The sequence below is a fragment of the Homalodisca vitripennis genome, chromosome 4 (genome assembly GCF_021130785.1).
Source record: "Homalodisca vitripennis isolate AUS2020 chromosome 4, UT_GWSS_2.1, whole genome shotgun sequence".
Classification (NCBI taxonomy): domain Eukaryota; kingdom Metazoa; phylum Arthropoda; class Insecta; order Hemiptera; family Cicadellidae; genus Homalodisca; species Homalodisca vitripennis.
In genome coordinates this window covers 13,615,401-13,635,799 of record NC_060210.1, presented here as the reverse complement: position 1 = coordinate 13,635,799, position 20,399 = coordinate 13,615,401, and the positions used below count along the sequence as shown (strand labels likewise).

Here is a 20,399-nt window from a genome sequence, read left to right as displayed (position 1 = left end):
TTTCAAGGTGAAAACCAAATCAATATAACAAATTGAGTCAATAGCTATTTGACATTGGTTATGATAAGTATTTTGGTCGTCAAAATCTGACCCAAAATCATATGTTTATATATAAATATATCTATGTTTATATATAATTTCAATAAACATTGAATCGGAAAAATTACTTGCTCCGCCGGGAGTCGAACCCGGATCTCTCACTTGCCGGGTGAGCGCTTACTTTTTCCGATTCAATTATTTTGTATTTGGCCGTATCTGTCACATATGCGTTTAAATAAGCAAACTAACATATGATCTGTCAAACGACTTTTATTTACATTAAATTGTATAAATGGCAATAGCCTTATTTAATTTCAATAAACATTGAATAGCAAAAAGTACTTGCTCCGCCGAGAGTCGAACCCGGATCTCGTTTATTGAAATTAAATAACGCTATCGCCTTTTATACAATTTAATGTATGTTTATATATATATATATATGTGTGTGTGTGTGTGTGTGTGTGTGTGTGTGTGTGTGTGTGTGTGTGTGTGTGTGTGTGTGTGTGTGTGTGTGTGTGTGTGTGTGTGTGTGTGTGTGTTTGGATCCCCTTTTTTAGGAAATACATTTTAACCTTATACATACCGTATATGTTTTATATAAAAGTTCAATAAAAATGGATATTTAATTAATATCAAACGTTGTAATAAATAAGTATATTACAATAAAAAAAATTTATATATATATATAAATTACAAAAATATCCAAATTATCACATTAACCCTTTTCCATTATTTTAAATTGTAAATAATATGCTATCTTTGTGCAAATTCTCAGCTTTTAAACATAAATAAGAAGTAACATATGTCAAATAATATCATATAAATTCAAACTTTAACTAAATAAGACTATTAATTTCTTTACCGAATCATTCATACCCATACCGAATGGTGCAGATATTTCCGCATCTATTATAAGCCATTAACCGGCACTGACACTGCCAGATGCCTGATACGCCTGATGAGTTCTGTGTAAATCCACAGAAGTGTTGAACTCTACCCAAAACGTCGGGACAGTTGTGTCCATTAAGCGGGGTTTTACACCAATTAGGGTCTCCACTGACACTTGAGCTAACTCGACACACACACGAGTGTGCATGCAAAACAAGGACATTACAGCTGATACGCTCGGGTAGCGGGCGTTCTTGCAGTTACGGCCACCCTGTATAATGGCGGCAGTCCGTACTTGATGGCGATTTCCCGCCTCCATCAACCCCTCATGACCTCATAACAAAACTGCCACTTTATTTAGTTCCAGAGGGCCCAAAAAATTAGGGAAGCTACCAAATTTGTAATTCCAACTAATACGTGACGCAAATGAAATTAGTTACGTCACAGTTATAATAGTGTATTATTAATTGAACACCATTAATCTGTATTATTTTTTAGTGTTATTTTATATATAATACATATTTTCGCAACCCTGTTACTCGTTACTGGTTAATATACGAGTAAGTTACATACGATGTTCTTGGAATGCGTATTAATATTTTCACTCGAAAACTGCTTACCTTCCGATCTTGCTGCCGAGCAACACCACGCGCGCCTTGCCTATAAATAAAATTTACGTTTTCGTATTATAAATTAGCCCGTTCATGCGAGATATCTAATATAAAGTAAATCTGTAAATAGTAAAATAACTTACTTTGGTTGATTTTTTTTTTTTTTTTTTTGCAGACTGATACGGATAATAGTATGGTGATGTCCTTCTGACCATACCACGTTTGTCACGAAAGTTGTCACGATAAATAGTTCCTACCTTCGTGATTTGGTTTTAGGCGTGTTTAACTTCGAGTCTCTGATTTTTATTTTAACTATGAATACAACTTCGAGTGCTTCCAGCATTCATGTTTTAGACTTCTAGTCTACTAATCTTCACCTTTTCCGACTACACCTGCAATTTTGAGCCAAGATGCTGACGCCCGCGCTTGAGAGTCGACATCAACGTGAAGGAAGGTCAATTTTAAAGTTTTGATATACTTATTAAGTTCATATGCAAAATCCCATAAAACATTGGAACCATTAGGCCTACCGCTATGATATCATTTAGTTCATTATCACTCTATTTGGCAGCAAGGTTTCAATACATTGTTTTATTTTTAACATCTAGAAGCAGTGCTTTTATATTTATTTGCCTAAATTGAACAAATAAGTAAACTTTGTAAATCAAGTATTCGATAAAAAGTGGGACGATATACTTCGGATGTAATATTTACTATCTTGCTTGCTTGTATGTCGGAAGATGAGTTTTAGGCATACATGGAGACCTGGAGAAAGCACTGTAATGTCCACCAAGGTCATCTTTTGTTTTTATTTTAAGAGTGGCCAATCTCCTTTTAAGCCTTATTCTGGGCCATTGGCTAGTACAAGGTCGATGGTACTGATAAAAACTGCTACGGTCACAGACAGATGGTAACATTTTGGTTGGTGCCTTAATTTTAAAGACAACTACCACCATGGCGTAACTTAGACTAGTAAATCAACATGGTGAATTATAAGTTATGTAAATAACCTTTCTAAAGCATTAAATCCTCTATTCCATATTAAGCAAAGGGGAAAAATTGAAAAATATTGATTTAAAACTTACTGTATACTTACTACTCAGCCAGCCCACTTCATTATGTAATTTTTTGGCTCGTAAAATCTTTGAAACTTCCTTTTTACTTAGAACAATACGTTCAGAAACCATCCATTGCATATACTAGGCTTGTTCAGAAGTATCGGTACTCCGCGCATGCGCACTAGTCGTCCTTGTTCACTGACTATCGACTCACGCCATTTTAGTTGTTCTACGTTGTGATTTCAGTTTTCTCTGAACGTTTAAAATGCCTAAGACAACTCGTGATCCTGCCGATTGTGAGATTTATTCTGTAATAAGATTTTTGAACGCAAGGAATGTGAAAGAGGCTGAAATTTCTCGTAAAATTCCTAAAAGGACATTTGCGTTTAATACCGGACTGACAGGATGTTCAGGATGGATAAAGCGGCCTCCTATCAAAATCCAATGAGGTGGGATAGGGAGCTCTACATCTCATATTCTCCTCTAAAAGAGATCGTAGCCCTGCTCCAGCCTATTTTAGTTAAAGCGTGTAGGGGTCAGTGTCTCCCTCATGTTTAAACTAGCAACAGCCTTTAACACTAGGAAATCCTCACCCACTTCAAGCGTCATCCTCATAGTAACTAGACGTATTCTCAACTCTTTTACCCCAATAACTTGACATTTGTTCGCTGTTATTTATGTCCTGAGCAACCATGTATGGGATTGCCCTGATTTAAGTGATGGATCGGTTTTTGCTCTACCAAGTGTAGGTTCAACTGGAAGGTAAAAACCAGCCAGAAGATTCCCCTCCCAACCGGACAATTATTGGAATACTGAATCCTATTTAACAAAGTAAATTCAATCCTATTAAACGTTAACCATATATCTTTTTTACCGTATTATTTCTTACTGATTTCTTCTTTCTCTGAAATTATGTGCTCATTCTGTAGAAATACTTTTATAAAAATTAGTATATAACGTGAATATGCTCTTTGGTTTTTGCAATCATATAATTTAAATATTTAAATCATTTTCTACCATTTTTAATTTCATTCAATAAGTGTACAGAATGCGTATTGAAAATCTGAAATAAGTTTAATAATTAAAATGATAGTTTCTCATAATTTTGACCCGAACTAAGTTTCCTTAAGAATTTTTTGTGAGGATAATAAGACAGCTAAAATTAACTTTACATCATTAAATTGGTTATTGTGTACTTTTTGTATTGCGTAAAAACATGTATTTAAAACTAGAGAAACGTTGTAATCGTGTTTGTGATCTGTAAAGAATGTCTGAATGGAAACACACGCCTTCTGTACGTTTTAAATTAAAACTGATATTTCTGTACAGTAACAATAACATTATATGTTTACAACTAAAAGGCCATGTATATCCCGTGTCTAAAAAAGTGCCTTTATTCATATTGGTATTCTTTCTCGTATATTTTTACATCGTACCTACTAATTTGGAGAAAATAAATGTTAATCTTCAAAATGTATTGGGTGTTGGCTTACTGTAAGGTTTATCGATAAGGTAAATTTAAATAAATTATTTTTGAGGTAACCCCTTTCTTTCTTTCATAATGAAAATATCTTCATATCTCAGTAAAGATACTTTACTAAGCAAACCAATCAATGGCGTTTACTTGTACTTTAAAACTCAGAAGGTATTTTGGATAATGATTATAATAAACTTTTACATCTTAAGACAACTTTGTTATAGTATAAACTATCGAACAGAATTGTGATATAAGTAACGTAGTTTATAAAGTGTGAAATTTTAATAAAAGTCGCTACTATAAAACAAACACTAAAAGATAAAATCATCCTATTTCTTTGAGTTCGGTGTATTTTTACCTATATTTATAGAATAACCACCAAAATATATATAGTTATTAAGCACTCAAGAAAAAAATTATTAATTATTTCAAAAGATTTTTTTCAAAACTGTCATCAGTTTACACATGGTATGATTTTGATCCACTAATTTAATGGTGGCCACATATTCTGTGATTCGTGTTTTTATGTTGGAATACGTGAGTGTACTGGACTTAACAACTGTATGAGGGTCAATTAGGTTTATTTTTCATATATAACAATAGAAGGTTTTATTTAAATTAATTTACTAGGCAGAATTAATACTATGTTCACGTACTGTGCTACAAAACAAATTCAAAGAGTGTCAGTTTTGCAAAACACTGTTGCATTTGAATAATAAAATTAAGGAGGGCAAATAAAGTAATAAATATTGTTTTGACTCAAACGTGACGAGATGAGTCAAGTGGTTGACATTATGAGTTGGTGTCTAAAGATGGAGACATTTGTCTTGGTTTATTGCATTCCGAGATGTGAGCGAGTGACAGAGCTAGGACGTGACCACGTAGCAACCTATGAGAGCTATGTCAGCCCGAGCGCTCACCTCACCGCTGACATAATTTACCTCGTGTTAAGGGGGATTGAAAAGGAAACCTTCATGAACACTAATAACCAAGAAACAAATGAATGACGTAAAAATGAGGTTTTTAAATTGATTATATAAATATACCGAGAAACACGCTAGCATATCCTCCTGCAGGTACATTTATTTAGCCCGTAAATACTAGTTCAACCACGACTTTCTGAATGAAATTCGATCCTGATATTTACATAAAACCGTAAGAACCATAGGACGATCCTGAAAGACAGAGATACCTAGGGACGAGCGACTTTATTAGGAGGACGTAATAACACGGGCTTAGTGTCTAGTGAGTTGGGGGATTCTAGGCATTTTAGGGAACTTCGACACCACTGGAATTTATGACAATGATTCCAAAAGTCAGAAAGATCAGGAGAACCTTACATATTAAAAGAAGATTAATCAAGAAGGCTTAGACGTTTTAGAATTATGAAGAACATAGAATTATGAAGAAATCACAAAGAAAGTTGAGATCTTGTAGGAAGGAATTCATGGAAACTTACCATTGCATAAGGAGTTTTGAGTTCATGAGTTCAAAGGCGTATTTAACCAAGGCCAATAAATGTCACATAGTTTCATAGTTATGTCTATTTGACTGGTAAAGATATCAAAAATCTAAACATTCTGATTTAGCTTCAGTAAATGTTGGTTAATAGCTTAATTCATGTGCAATATGTACACACACACACACACACACACACACACACACACACACACACACACACACACACACACACACACACACACACACACACACACACACACACACATATATATATATATATATATATAGTATATATTATAGTAAAAGTTATTCGCTAATATCTATTACGTGGCCAAAATAAGTTATTAAAAAAGTTATTAGATAACTGACTATGCTGTCACGCCTTTTTGTCAAATAGTAGTATTAATTTAAATGTTTAGTTTAGCTCCAGTTCAACTTCATCTTAGCACAACACCTGGAATGTGACGCTGTCACGCACTTCGTCTGAAGATATCTCCAAATTCGGAAATGAAGAGATAAAAATGAACTCTGCATCGGGCATCAGAGACACCTAAACTACAAAATGTTGCGTACTCTAGACGAAGAGATATTCTAATTTTATCATCAGGTGTACAACTGCTAACATTCACATTGAGTCAACCCTTCCAACCACAGCTACGTTATAAGTATGAGTAGTATAAAGTTATGAATTAAAACTCTACAACGTAACAAAATTTTCTTTATTGTAACTAATATTCTTTAATTAAGAACAGTATTACATTGTTAATCCTCTATCTAACAACGTTCAAGTAAATTAAAAAGTCATCAGCATCCAACCTTGTATGTGGGTTGAAACCACACGTCATTAAACTCAGAATTCGTCGGAGGATCTGCTAATTTAGTGTTAATTACAATACAGAGTGAGCACTTATTGGTTATGCTCCGGATCCCCGAGTGGCCCGCTCTCATATATAGCACGGCACATGTGGAACGCTCAGTGCTCAGCTCTTGACCATGGAAACAGCAGCGGTGCTAGCTACGATCCTTGCGGTAGTCCACACCCAACCTACCAATGACGTCACGGGCTTCTCGCTGCTGTCTGGAGTCTACGAGAAGTGTAGTCACCACCCCGACGTCTACTCCTGCCTCAAGATGAGGGCAGTTACTCTCCTGGATAGAGCCTTGGCCGCTGACTCCTTACCTGTCTCGGAGTTCGTGACCATTACTAAGGATCCAAAAGCAAAGGATGACGTACCTCTGCGTCCAACTAACGGTGACCTAGAGGCGACCCTCCCGAGGGATCTCGTCCAGAAGAGTTCTGCCCTTGACAAGATGGTTCTGGACAGGCTCAGCCAGTTCCTCAAGACCAGAACTCTTCAGCTTAATATGCCTACGGATGTGTTTGAAGGTAAAACTTCACCATTTATATTAAATTTAATTTAAACTATAGTATACATAAACTGAAATGTATAATTGCCTGCCGAATTTTCACTTTGAATCACTTATCAAAATGCTAAGTAGACTAAAATACAGCTCATATCACATATAACTATTTTATTCCATTGTTATTTATTATTTTGGTTTTTCACAGTCAAAAGATAAATTAAATAAAAGTATTTAATACGGTTTATAATAGTTTTTAAACTGCTTTTATAATGTAACAATGATTTTTAAGATAGAAATGATGTTATAGTTCTCTCAGCGAAGTTCCCCAATAGTTTATTAAGGGACATTAATGAAATTAGAGATAAAAGAAGAAAATAATCCTCAATGCTTTTTACTCTAATGGAGAATGAACTTTAAGTTTATCACCTATGCACAAACTACTAAGTATTTAATTGTGAAGTAAAATTTTGTTTTAAAAGTTAGTGACTTGATATTTATCAAACTTTACTCCACCTGTAACTTTTATAACCCTCTGGCTAATAAAAGTTTGCACTTATGAAAATTAAAGTGCGCCTCTATAATTAATTTCAGTAAAATAAATTAACTTTTTTATTTCGTTTTAATATGCGATATATTGAAAATTTTCACCTCTTTGAAAACACATTTGTCATGGATATCAAGTATTCTAGAAAAATATTGATTTTCAGTTTAGGTAAGAAGTATTCTATAAAAAGGAGACCTATTTCTACAAGCCATACGACACTCTAACACTCTGTTTTAATCTGAATATATCTCACCGACCATTGATTTGCTTTTCAGAACGAGAATCTTGTTCTCAGAAATTTTGATCCTAATATAAAATTGATCAAAATTCAATATACATTTATACAACTATACATTAGATCTAAATAAGGTATATTCAAATATCTACATTTCACTAACCTTAAAATATTACGATAATTACTTTATAAATATTATAATAGATGTACTGGAGAGGAAAAAAATAGGCACAACAGTATATTTAAAAATTGTATGTTATAATAATGTTTTTAAAATCCTCTGGAGTAAAAAACTATATTTTACATTTATGGAGCTTTTCAAGACTATCTACTTAAAATTATAGAACACTAACATATTTTTGACCACATAGTGAGATATTTGATTATATGATAATCCCAAATTTATATAAAAACTCTTAAATGCTTGCAAAGTGACACAGTAAAATTGTATACACCAAACAGAATTTTATATTCACAAACTTCAAAAATCTAATAATGCCAACTCACCAATATTGGATTAATTAATAAAAATATGGTACGCATCATTGTGGAAGGGGATACTTTCTACATGTTATTTTCAAAAACCGTGTGAATAAAAAACCCCAAAACTTTTATTATATTAAAGTTGAATCGTTGATCATATGGGACATGAATTCAAAATAGTGCATCAACTAGTAGGTGCTCGAAAGATAAGTACGTTCACTATACACATTGCCACAAATATTTTCATGTTTTTAGACCTAAGTAATAAATAATAAAAAACTTATCGCTAAAATTACAAAAATTCCTACAGATCCAACAAACAATTTAACATTGTGAGAAAGGAAACATGGATTATGAATCTTTGGGCCTAAAGCTCCTTTGTTAAAATGCCGAGGTACCTGATTGCAATAGGTTAGCGTTATTCATTCTGCAATAATCAAATTTCAATATTTCAAATATTCATAAACATGTAGTCGGAAAGCATTGTTTTAAATGTATCAATAACTATATATCAAATAACGTGGCGCAGAGCGTTCGACATATAGAAACCTTTATGAATCCGAGACATTACTTTTCGGTTCATCAATAATAGTTTTTATTTGTCATATTTATAAAACATTAATATATTAACAATCTATAGTTTATAGTTATGTGAGTTTTAAAATCGTTATTTTATTCTAACACAGACAAAATGTAACGAAGCAATATAATCACAGGAGAATAAATAGATAAATAATTAATTACCTATTTATTCATTATAATTATTAATTAATTAATCAAATAATTAATATATAATAATTAATTTTTATATAAATAAAAGTACTGAGGTATAGATCAGAGATGTTACATTTAAAAAATAAACATATCTGTCAATTTTCGTTTATTTTTCCACTAAGTTTTAGCGAGTGCAAACAGTAAAGTCACTTAAGATTGTTTATATGGGAAACTATTTTGAATCAATAATACATCTCAAATACTAAAATAATCAAAGATATACAACGCAAACCTTGTAAAAATATTTTTATTATATTCAACACATGAAAACATATGTTTACCTTAGCTGGCATAAGCCATTATTATATAAATACAATATAATCCTACTCAGAAGGGTTATACGCGAGTGCAACATTATCTTAACAAGTATCTAATGACTATTTCGCTCGTTGCTAGGAAAGGTCAAAGTTTACATATACCGCACAGGTCATAAAAACTAACTGAAATTATAAAACAACAACTACTTACACGCACCCTTGTTCTCTTTCCTCTACATTTCACAGCTTTACATAGTTGCTATTCATGTAATACAAGGGCTGGCTTCCAATTTTTATATTAACCTGTAATAAAATCCAACCTAAGGTAATTAAAATAAAGTTTATTGCTGTACATTCGAAGAAAAAAACAAAATTCTAGTTTCTCGGTTTTTTGTGAGACTACTCTTTAGTCTTACTAGAGCATAACACAGAGAAATCGTAGCATCAGTAATTAAAATAAAAACAAGGAGGTTATTGTTTCTAAGGATAATGTAGTAGATGGTCTGATGGATATTTCAACGCTGATTTGAATAGTTTCTTATTTCATTGTTATCTATTTCTAGACAGGTAGAGTTAACAGAGGTTTCTTAAATATATGTTAGGAGAACGTCTGAAAAGAAACAAATTGATTGCAACGCCCTAAATCACACATATTGAATCTTTAAGAGATAACTAATCCAATTTTGGAGTTTGGAAAACTTTACTCAATACTTTAATGTGACATATCGATATGTATGGCAGAATTATCGATTGTAGGTTTTACTGTTTTGTTTTTTTATTTTTAATAAAATACCTCGTTTTTTGTATAACTACAATTTTCTTATGTTTTATTCTGTAATTTTAAAATGGTAAAATAGTTTGTCAAACATAATCCACTCAAATGTTTTTGTACAATTGAACTTTAAACAATGTATATAACAATTTTCACATTTGAAAAGTTTGAGATTTAAAAGAGGGACCACCCGTTTTACCACACCTTGTTCCAAAATTTGATCAAATTAGTCTACATTCTCTGTACTGTATGTGATGTGGGGGGGTTTCAATATGTATCTTTACTACAGATCTAACCGTTCTTCAAATATACGTGTAGGATAACTTAGCTGATTCACCCTTTATATTCACTTAAAACTACACATTAGTTAGTTTATACAAAACATTATATGTAAGATTCCGGACATATTCTATCGATATATGTTATAAAGTGTATAACACAACCTCCCGGGATTGAAATCTATCCGCTTCGTCAGGATAGATGGCAATCACGTGACGAAGAGGATTAGTTTCAATCCACGAAACGTCTCGTGATACATTTTTTTTAAATATCACGATGGTAATCGCCCCAACCTCCCAGCGTCAATACATTTTAACAAATAATATAATGAATATTTTCTAGTTACTTAACAATAGTGAGTGGAGCGGGCAGTGACGTACGTCATTACACCAGTAGGCGTAACCACATCAAGAGTATGAAGCTACTTCCTCTGGTTTTCAGCAGCAAGGGTAATTGTGTTAGAGCCAGCGGTCCGGTATAGTCTATTAGCGCAGTATAATTAGCGGGCCCCCTCATATGGAACCCATATGACCAAAAGTTTTAAATATTCACGCGTTGACTCCAATGTGCTTTGACCATAACATCATCTGTTATGCTCGCAATTATATCTGGTAATTGGTTTAAAACGCGTTTCCAGATTTAATGCTTCGATACTAAACCAACCACCATTTTTCAATCTTTCGATATGCTTTTGCTACTCTCTATTATTTAATATTATTTGAATTTCTTTAGTTTAAGTTAATAGTTACATTATACGGGGTGTAATAAAAATGTTGGGCTGGTTATGTATTTTCAAATCCTGTGCACGATTCTAAGCTAAAAATGAAGTCTAACTGTTTTCAAATTTCCACTTCGTTTAGCTGCTAGCCGCAATTTTGTATTTTTGTTAGCAAATTATTGTTAGCGTATTTTTACTATCTCTAAAACTAGTAAAGCTAAAAAACCAAATTTGGCACATCTGTTTTCATTGGTAAGAGAAAAGTATAAAAAAATAATTGTGTTATTTTCTTTAACATTAAAAACATGTTGAAAATGTTTAAAGTCAAATAACAAAAAGACCAGTAGAGTTATACAAAATATAAAAGACGCCAACTATTTGGAAAATTTTATTGCAATTCCAACGGTACTTTTTTCATCGAAATCCATCAACGCATAAACGAGCAAACTACTTTAAAGATACGCTTGCACAAGCTAGGAGCAGCAATCATTTTGTCTGTATAAAATCAATTATCAGAGTTTTTAAATTACAAGAAACACGTTCAACGAAAGAAAATGAACATTTTTTTAATCTTGTAGTTGATATGAGTGATATTGGTCATGTATTGTTGCCTTACCTAATTATTAGTTCATCAAAACGCAGAACTCAAATATCTTCATTTATATCCACTAAATAATACAATGCATAATAGCGTCAAATCAAATAAAGTCTTAAAATAATTTACAAGCAATCTGCTTTTTTTAAGAAGCATATACTGTACTTCAACAGATGACCGCTACTTTTTCAAGGTGTAAACGCTTAACACTAAAAATCCCTTGTACCCCGCAGGGGGACTTGCTCAAAATAATTGCTTTAAGTCCCCTTTCAAAGCATATCTTCCATTTTGAGGGTTTCGGGCAGGGCATTAAAAAGTGTAATACCACTTATAAGGCGGTGTCGTTCAAGAAAACTGGTTCTATGGATGGGAACTTTCAAGTTGTTGTATTGTCTGAGGTTGTAGTGGTTTGTAGTGCATTCCATGTGAAACAAGTTTTTTTTTTTTTTTAAGGAGAGGCCGATCCCCTTTTAAGCCTTATTCTGTCCGTCCTCATGGGCCACTGGCCTGTGCGAGGATCTTATCAAACGGAATAAGGGGGAGAGTCGATACAATACGAGGTTGACCGTACTGATAAAAAGTGCAACGGTCACAGACAGGATTTGAACCTGCGATATCTCTAACTCAGACCCAAAGTCCAACGACTTAGACCGCTCGGCCATCGGCACTCCCACACACATTCACATTCATTCAGTTCTCATTCTTTCGCACGAATATTAAGTAGTTTTGGATTTAAATGGACGGGAATGTAAGAACTTTATTTTTCTTCAAAAACGCCTTGCAAGAAAAACCTTTTTGCTTTATAAAAACTGCTATCAACTTTAAAGCTAAAGGATTTACATATAGCATCGGCATTCAAAACTACAAACAGCTACAGCGTAAGACATAAAGGAATATATCAATCCGTGTTATACTAATAGAGAGTTTCGAGAATTAACAAATCTGGTTAAGGTTCTAACGAAGATAAACCCTGAACGCAGTTAGTAGTTGTCTACCATTCTCTCGCTTAGTTATGGATAGCAAGTATAGAAATAACAGAATAATTAATTTTAAGAACATAAAAATGTAATCATCAGTAGGCAGCACACTGTTCTAATAATTTGGAAAATGAATTATAAACAATATGTTTAACCTAGAAAAAATATATCGAAAACGTATTTATAAATGTTTAAACCCACGTCCAGGAGATATTCGATAATACACGTATTCATCCCAACTACACAATAAGCAAAGAAAGTTTTCACTTTTGAAATAATAAGCAATCAAGTAATGTTCCCAACAAATAAAATATACAAATGCAAGAGTAAACTACGGATCATGTTCTGCGTGAAAAGGAGTTGGGTAGCTTATTGCCACTCATTTTGATTAACACTAACACAAATAGAATTTCCATTTAACTAAGCACAGCCGATTAATAAGTTATCATGCAATGCCTCCTTTGAGATAAAAAAAAACAAACTCGGTTTTCATGTGATGTGTGTTTTGTGTGATGTGGTTTTCGATTTTTGATTTTTGATTTTTTTGATGTGTGTTAGCATAATTGTGTAGTAACCATTCAACTATGTTGACTTTACAACTCTTCTGAATACATGTTTAAGAAACAAACGTTCAAACTACAGGACACACACACACACACACACACATATATATATATATATATATATATATATATATATATATATAAATTTGCAATCCCAATAACGGCATAAGATTATTAACAACTCATGTATAAATGGTGAAATTATAAAAATAGGAAACTGTAATGGACGAGGTACTTTAAACCAGATTTAGTTTTTTATAAGTGCGTAGTTTTTATTTGTATGGAAAAACTCGTCTAATAAATAGTAAAAATATTCTTTTTGATATTAAAAATGCATATTGACTAATGGGATAAAAAACAGTAATTCAGAGACAAAAGGTATTTTAATTACAAAGGGTAGTATTTTAGCGTACAGGTTCTATTTTCGATCAATTTATTCTATTCTTATAATTAATAATGTAAAAATATTTCCTAAACTACAAAATTAAAAGTTAAAATACTCCCCTAGCAAACATGAATTAATATATTAAATGTAAGCTGCACATTTATTTCTAATTCTTAGTGGTAATTTAACATTATATTATTCATTTCAATAGTAATGGTTCAATTTTAATTTCCACTAATTATCCAGAATATATTATAAGGCATAATTAGTATAAGGCATATATAGTAATGACTGATATAAATTTTATTATAATTCATATGTGCATATAAAATTCAATATATGTACATGATTATGTCTAAAATCTTTACAGTTTATTGAAACCTTTGGTTTAAGACCTTGATGACCCTTTGAAAGCCTGTAATCATTCCACTCGTATATCTGTAAAGCAAGGGATAAACTACAGAATTAAACGACGAAAATCGAAGACATTTAATTTCATCGATAAAGTTTTCTCACGATGACGTCACAACTGCGGGTGTGATTATGCGTCGGTATAAAAGAGTAGGATAATGAATTATTCATTTCGTTATTCCTGCTTTAAATATAACTTCTTTTTCGGTTAAGTTGGCTAATTTTTTAGGATCCGAAGGCTATTTACAGGACTTGAAACATTGTTAGCAAGGCCGCTGCTGTGTTTTAATTCAATATCTATTTCAGTCTACAAATAACATTAATTTAAGTTCGACTAAATATATTATTTTGCATTATAAACGATAATTTTATATCTAACAAACAATAATTATTAATCATTAATTGCAAACTACAGGTTTAACTAATTCCTGCAGGGATCACTTGAGCTCTTTCTGGTTTATACTAGCCTTCCATACGAACCTAGTATACTGAGATTAACCTCAAATATCGAAATACTTGGGTAAAAGGACTAATGGATATATCAGTTTACTGCGAAGGATGATTGCTAGAGTGGGTGGTGAGCTCCTTTAGTGTTAAATGCTATTACTAAATCCAAGGTTGCAGTATAATAAGCGGCCACCAACACAATCTGGTGATGATTATCGAATGATATGGAATCATCATTATTCATGATCATCCAAAGGATGATAGCAAACTGTCAGACCAAATAACGTAATAGATATTTCAGAGAACAATATGGTTTGGCTAGTTTTCTATCTTAGAAATTAATATGTAAATAATAAACTCGTAATATAATTTACATAATTACAACAAAACATTAAAATTCGCTTACCTTATTAATGTTAAAGGATTAACGTGATTGCTTCTGAAACAAAGAAGGCATGTACGCCATATTTCTTGCCGTTATTATTCAATAAAAGAACACATTATTTTAATTTTGAATTTATTTTCAAACGCGTTTTTACTAAGAGTAAATTTTGAACGATGATTTAGAATTAAATTAAGTTTTAGGCTTTAAAAATGTTAATATAAAGAAGTCTAAATAAAGAAAGCTGGAAATAATGAATTATGAATATACATAGGTCAAATGTCGTATTCGATGCTACAAATATTTAAAATCGATAATCATAATCCGATTGTGTTGGTCTCCGCTAATTATACTGTATCCAAATAAAAAAAATTATAAGATGTTCGTCGGTTACAAGTTTTAGTGATGATACACAATCATTTAAACACAGCATTAAATTCCATGCCAGCATGAATCCACCGATATCGAATTTAAAAAGTAACAGCCCTCTTGAAATTTGATATTGAGTGATTTTTACTAACTTACTATGGCTATAACGAATTTGGTTTCAATTACTTATTGATTACGCTGATTATCGTATTGAAAATCCTTCGTCAATCAGAATAAGCAATATTACTACATGTTTAACTAATTGTCAGTGTTTTAAACATATATTATTAGGTAATATATCAGTAACTGTTTATGTTTTGCATTATTGAATGGATAGAGAGCATACCTTAATCTGTAATAATTAGAGTACTTACAGTTGGAACCACGAATTAGTGCAGTTGGCGGCGACCATTACAATGTACAGGCCAGCGCGGCGTTGCCTAAAAACACATTGAATGCCGCCTAACAACGAGCGCTGCGTTTATAGAGGAGAACAAATTGGCAACGTCGCTCAGTCCTCGTTGGCTGCTCCAAGGTCACGCGCTAAATAGGCTCCTCCCTCAACTGCACTCTCTGGTGGTCCCTACTTTAAGATTAGGTGTTTAAACTAAGAATTAAACAACTTCTCATAAATTCTAATTCTGTTTCCAAAGGACGGGAGAAGGGCCTGAAGATAAAGAAAGGAGGAAAGGGAGGTGGTATCTATCTTCTGATGTTTGGGGCGTTTGGAGCCATGATGTTGCAGCTGTTCATGACCAAGATTGCGCTGATAGCAGGCAAGGCTCTGCTGGTGGGCAAGGTGGCGCTGCTTCTAGCAGGCGTCATCGGCCTCAAGAGTCTGCTAAGTCACGGTCACGAGGAGAAACATGCCTCGCAGGTAATTAACCCCTACGTTTTCAAGTTAACACTTTGTCGAAATATTGCTCACAGGATGAAATTCTTTAAATATTTCGGTCTTTGTGGAGAGCCATTCTCAGGCAACAGACGAAGCAATAGAACGCATTTGTACAGATGAGGTGGGCAACAACCAATTGCTACTTTATCCATAAATATCATCTGTACAGAAGGATGGATATTATTGGTAGTTCCTGTGTAGTATCTATTGATATGAATATATTGATGATACTTTATGATTATACCTCGCCTCTCCACAGTGAGGCCTTAACATTTCAAGAATTTAACTTTATCTGCAATTTTTAGAGGCAATTTTAACCGGAGAGGTTAAAAAACTGTAATAGTAACAATGGTAGTGGTAATAATAAGTTACTAGTCTAAGATGAGTTAAGATACTACAAACCAGGGAGTACGCTATACCGTATAATAGGCTTCGCTGAAGTTGCATGCGAAATTTCTGGCCAATAATAGCTTATTCATTCCTGAAATCTCCAGTGGACAGACCGACATTTATGTAGAAAATGAACTTTTACATATTCCCGGCGGAAAGATGTTGCGTATATAGAAATGTTAATAGTCTTCTCGAAATATCGTGTAGAAAAACAGACAGATTGAGGAGAAAATGTTTCAACCCTCCAGAGTGGTTGGCTTTTGCTAACTCTCAGCCAATAAAAGTTTATATTGTCAGGGAGGAAATATTCATTGTTCCATAGTATAACGATTAGTTTCATATTCTCGGCCATTACAATTCCGGATGTCACATTGAGGGGAACTCATAGTTTTTTCAATATTATGTATAAAATTACTTCAGGATATTTCCAAATACAAACATATAATGAGTTTTAAAAAACTCGTCTCAAGAGTCGAACGAATCAAGTTTTCATTTCCACGTTTAAACATGTGGGGACACTTATAAAGGCATATTTGTGAGCAGGCACTGTAGTAACAAGTTTTTGACAAATTATGCAAAAATACCGGTGAAATATGATCAAAGTCAAAGTCAAAGCGTTTATTTGTCAATCAACAATAAAATACATTGCATGACAAAGGTCATGTTTTTATTATACATTTAATAAAAAGAACAACAATGTATCTTAATTACTTAATTTCAAGTAAGAAAGTAATTAACAAAACAAGTTTATTATTTAAAAACGTTTTTTTTTGAGTTTAATGTATGAGTTTATAACGGTTAGTTAAAAAATAAAATGATGTTGAAGATATTCATCGTGTGAGGTTTTAAAAAAATAGTATGATTCACACTACTGCATTTTTAGATACTGGCAAAGTATATCAACTGTTGTTGAGGTACAGCTTTACTTGAAATAGGTTTCAATCATGTACCTTTTTTATCGAGTTCAAAAAATTAAAGTCAATATCCCACAGTACTCACATTTAAGAAATTCACAAAAACAAGAAAGTTTCTTGGTTTCAATAGGTCTTATTTTATTTTGTGAATTTAAACATGTTATTTTTTAAATAGTGATTAAATTCAAGAAAATTATACCTTCTATTTGAGCTAATACAAAAAAGAGTTACACTCAGAACACATTTCTGGGGTCCATGGATTTCAAACGTAAAAAGTGATCAATCAATTAGAAAAAGTTTGGCCAGCGACTAGGTATCAGGTAGACAACGTCCAAATTGTGTCCAGTGGCTAGGTATCAGGTAGACAACGTCCAAATTGTGTCCAGTGGCTAGGTATCAGGTAGACAACGTCCAAAGTGTGTCCAGTGGCTAGGTATCAGGTAGACAACGTCCAAAGTGTGTCCAGTGGCTAGGTATCAGGTAGACAACGTCCAAAGTGTGCCAGCGACTAGGTATCAGGTAGACAACGTCCAAAGTGTGTCCAGGGGCTAGGTATCAGGTAGACAACGTCCAAAGTGTGTCCAGTGGCTAGGTATCAGGTAGACAACGTCCAATGTGTGTCCAGCGACTAGGTATCAGGTAGACAACGTCCAATGTGTGTCCAGCGACTAGGTATCAGGTAGACAACGTCCAAAGTGTGTCCAGCGACTAGGTATCAGGTAGACAACGTCCAAAGTTGTGTCCAGTGGCTAGGTATCAGGTAGACAACGTCCAAAGTTGTGTCCAGTGGCTAGGTATCAGGTAGACAACGTCCAAAGTTGTGTCCAGTGGCTAGGTATCAGGTAGACAACGTCCAAAGTGTGTCCAGTGGCTAGGTATCAGGTAGACAACGTCCAAAGTGTGTCCAGTGGCTAGGTATCAGGTAGACAACGTCCAAAGTTGTGTCCAGTGGCTAGGTATCAGGTAGACAACGTCCAAATTGTGTCCAGTGGCTAGGTATCAGGTAGACAACGTCCAAAGTGTGTCCAGTGGCTAGGTATCAGGTAGACAACGTCCAAATTGTGTCCAGTGGCTAGGTACCAGGTAGACAACGTCCAAATTGTGTCCAGTGGCTAGGTATCAGGTAGACAACGTCCAAATTGTGTCCAGTGGCTAGTTCGTACGTGGTTCATGTCTAAATCATGATCAGTAAATAGTCGTGGCTGGACAGCATCTAAATCGTGATCATAGGGTAGGTTGTGGCTTTCATTATACTAGTTACAACCAATGGTAGTTGGTTTACTGCCTTATAAATCATGACGAATAACTAGATGGAAAATTGATAGGATGAGATCTCTCATCGGCCCACACAATTCGGGAATAAAAACAATCCAAATTACTTTGAATTATAAAATGCCATTTTTAATGTTTTCCTTATGGTTTCATATCTACTCGTACAATGAGAAAATTATTATAAGTAGTTCCATTATGTTTAAGATTAGATTTATTAACATTGTATTGCAATCGTACTTAACATATTTATTCAACATGACATAAATTCTCTGCTCAATCAAATCAACTTGTGTCCAGATCATTTACGCAGAGCCGGAAGTGCACCATGGTAGCGGAGGTTGGTCGAGAAGTACACACATCCCGGAAGCGGCCCACGACTTGGCTTACAGGGGTCAACGATCTCTACAACACTAATACTATTCTGATGGATGTATATAGCTATCGACATTTTCGTTACTATTTATTCAAACGCTCCTAATTTATTACTACAGTCAGTAAAGTTATTTATTACATTACAACTATTTATTCATTATTGACCTTATTTATTGTGCCAACTGTTATTACTGCTTGTAAACGGTTAAAAACAATACAACTCAAAGATGTAATATAATAATAATATATTTGTTTTTGAACATTGTGTCCCAACAGAAACAACTAAGAGAGTTACAATAAGAACGAACGGTTCAATCCAATCCCTTCCCGTATTGGTGTGTGAGGGTGACAGTTTATTTGAAGAATAAATCACAACGAAGAACAGCACCTGTCGCATGCAATATGAGGCAAGGAAAACTAAATTTCCGCTGTCATCCACTTTTCATTGTAACTCAATTCGTTATTCCTAAGCTCTTCTGTTTCTGATGTAAAAATAGGGCTTTGAACTGTTACGTATACTTGATAATACAATGTCTGAATCTTAAACAACTATAGACGTTTTTTTAGTATATTTTTACAGTGCCTATTTATTAGGTTTCACGTATTTTTCATTCTTTTTAGTAAATCACCCTATATACCTCATATTCTCAAAATACTACTCTAAAAGAGTCAAATATCGAAAATTGGTTTTACGCACAATCTAATACTTGAAGAGAGAGAATACTTGGAAAGAAAAGTTCTTAAACAATATTAGTGTGGAAATAAGCCGAAAAGTCACACAGAAATTTTCAGATTAAAATTCCATAAAAATTTGATGAAGTATCGATCAAATTGATTGAAATTCCTTAAAGCTTTTGCTATGCCAGTGTGCCTGATTATAATGTATTACATAGCATGGGTGTACTATAATGAATTTTCGATACGAGTAGAATAATACATACAGGAACTCTAAACTTTGTTTATATGACGTTTTCAGGGATATTTCTATAACAATATAGTGCATTTTCTTAAAAGCGCTAAATAGACTTTTTAGAGAAATCGGTAGTGGAATGTCTCTTGAGAAAGAAATGGATTGGAAAGAATGGAAAGAAATAGGGCGGTATTAAAAGGGCTAAAACGTAAACATATAGAATTTTTCTTGGCTCATAATTTTACCTTGACACAAAAGTGACCACCAGACGCACAAATAAAAGATTGGAGTCAGCCAACCATATATGGACCATCTGGCTGAAAATTTTACTTTCAGTCTCAATATCTTGTTGGCTGACGGTGGATAAATTTACTTGTTTGACGGTTAGCAAGTGTAGGTGAGAAAAATAAATATAACCCGAGAAAAAATAACTTTGAAATTTTCAAACCGTTTGACAATGATAATTCTCATTTCAACCCACCCAACACTAGTAGCTATGGCGATCGAGCGTAAGAAATGAAGATTGTATGATGTACAATGCGAACTGGTTGTCGGC

General features: G+C 33.4%; 1 protein-coding gene across 1 annotated transcript; it reads left to right on the top strand.

Moving 5' to 3' along the window:
• Positions 1-6,523: 6,523 nt before the first annotated feature.
• LOC124361405 lies at positions 6,524-19,079 on the top strand. The gene is made up of 3 exons (XM_046815455.1): positions 6,524-6,921; positions 15,744-15,967; positions 18,859-19,079. Exons 1-3 carry the CDS (start codon positions 6,528-6,530, stop codon positions 18,973-18,975), a joined length of 735 nt encoding a protein of 244 aa, XP_046671411.1. The 5' UTR covers positions 6,524-6,527; the 3' UTR covers positions 18,976-19,079.
• Positions 19,080-20,399: the final 1,320 nt, after the last annotated feature.

Coding starts and splice junctions, on each gene's coding strand:
- LOC124361405 (XM_046815455.1), top strand. CDS start 6,528: ATGGAAACAGCAGCGGTGCTAGCTACGATCCTTGCGGTAGTCCACACC. Junction 6,922..15,743: donor GCCTACGGATGTGTTTGAAG/GTAAAACTTCAC, acceptor CTGTTTCCAAAG/GACGGGAGAAGGGCCTGAAG. Junction 15,968..18,858: donor AGGAGAAACATGCCTCGCAG/GTAATTAACCCC, acceptor ACTTGTGTCCAG/ATCATTTACGCAGAGCCGGA.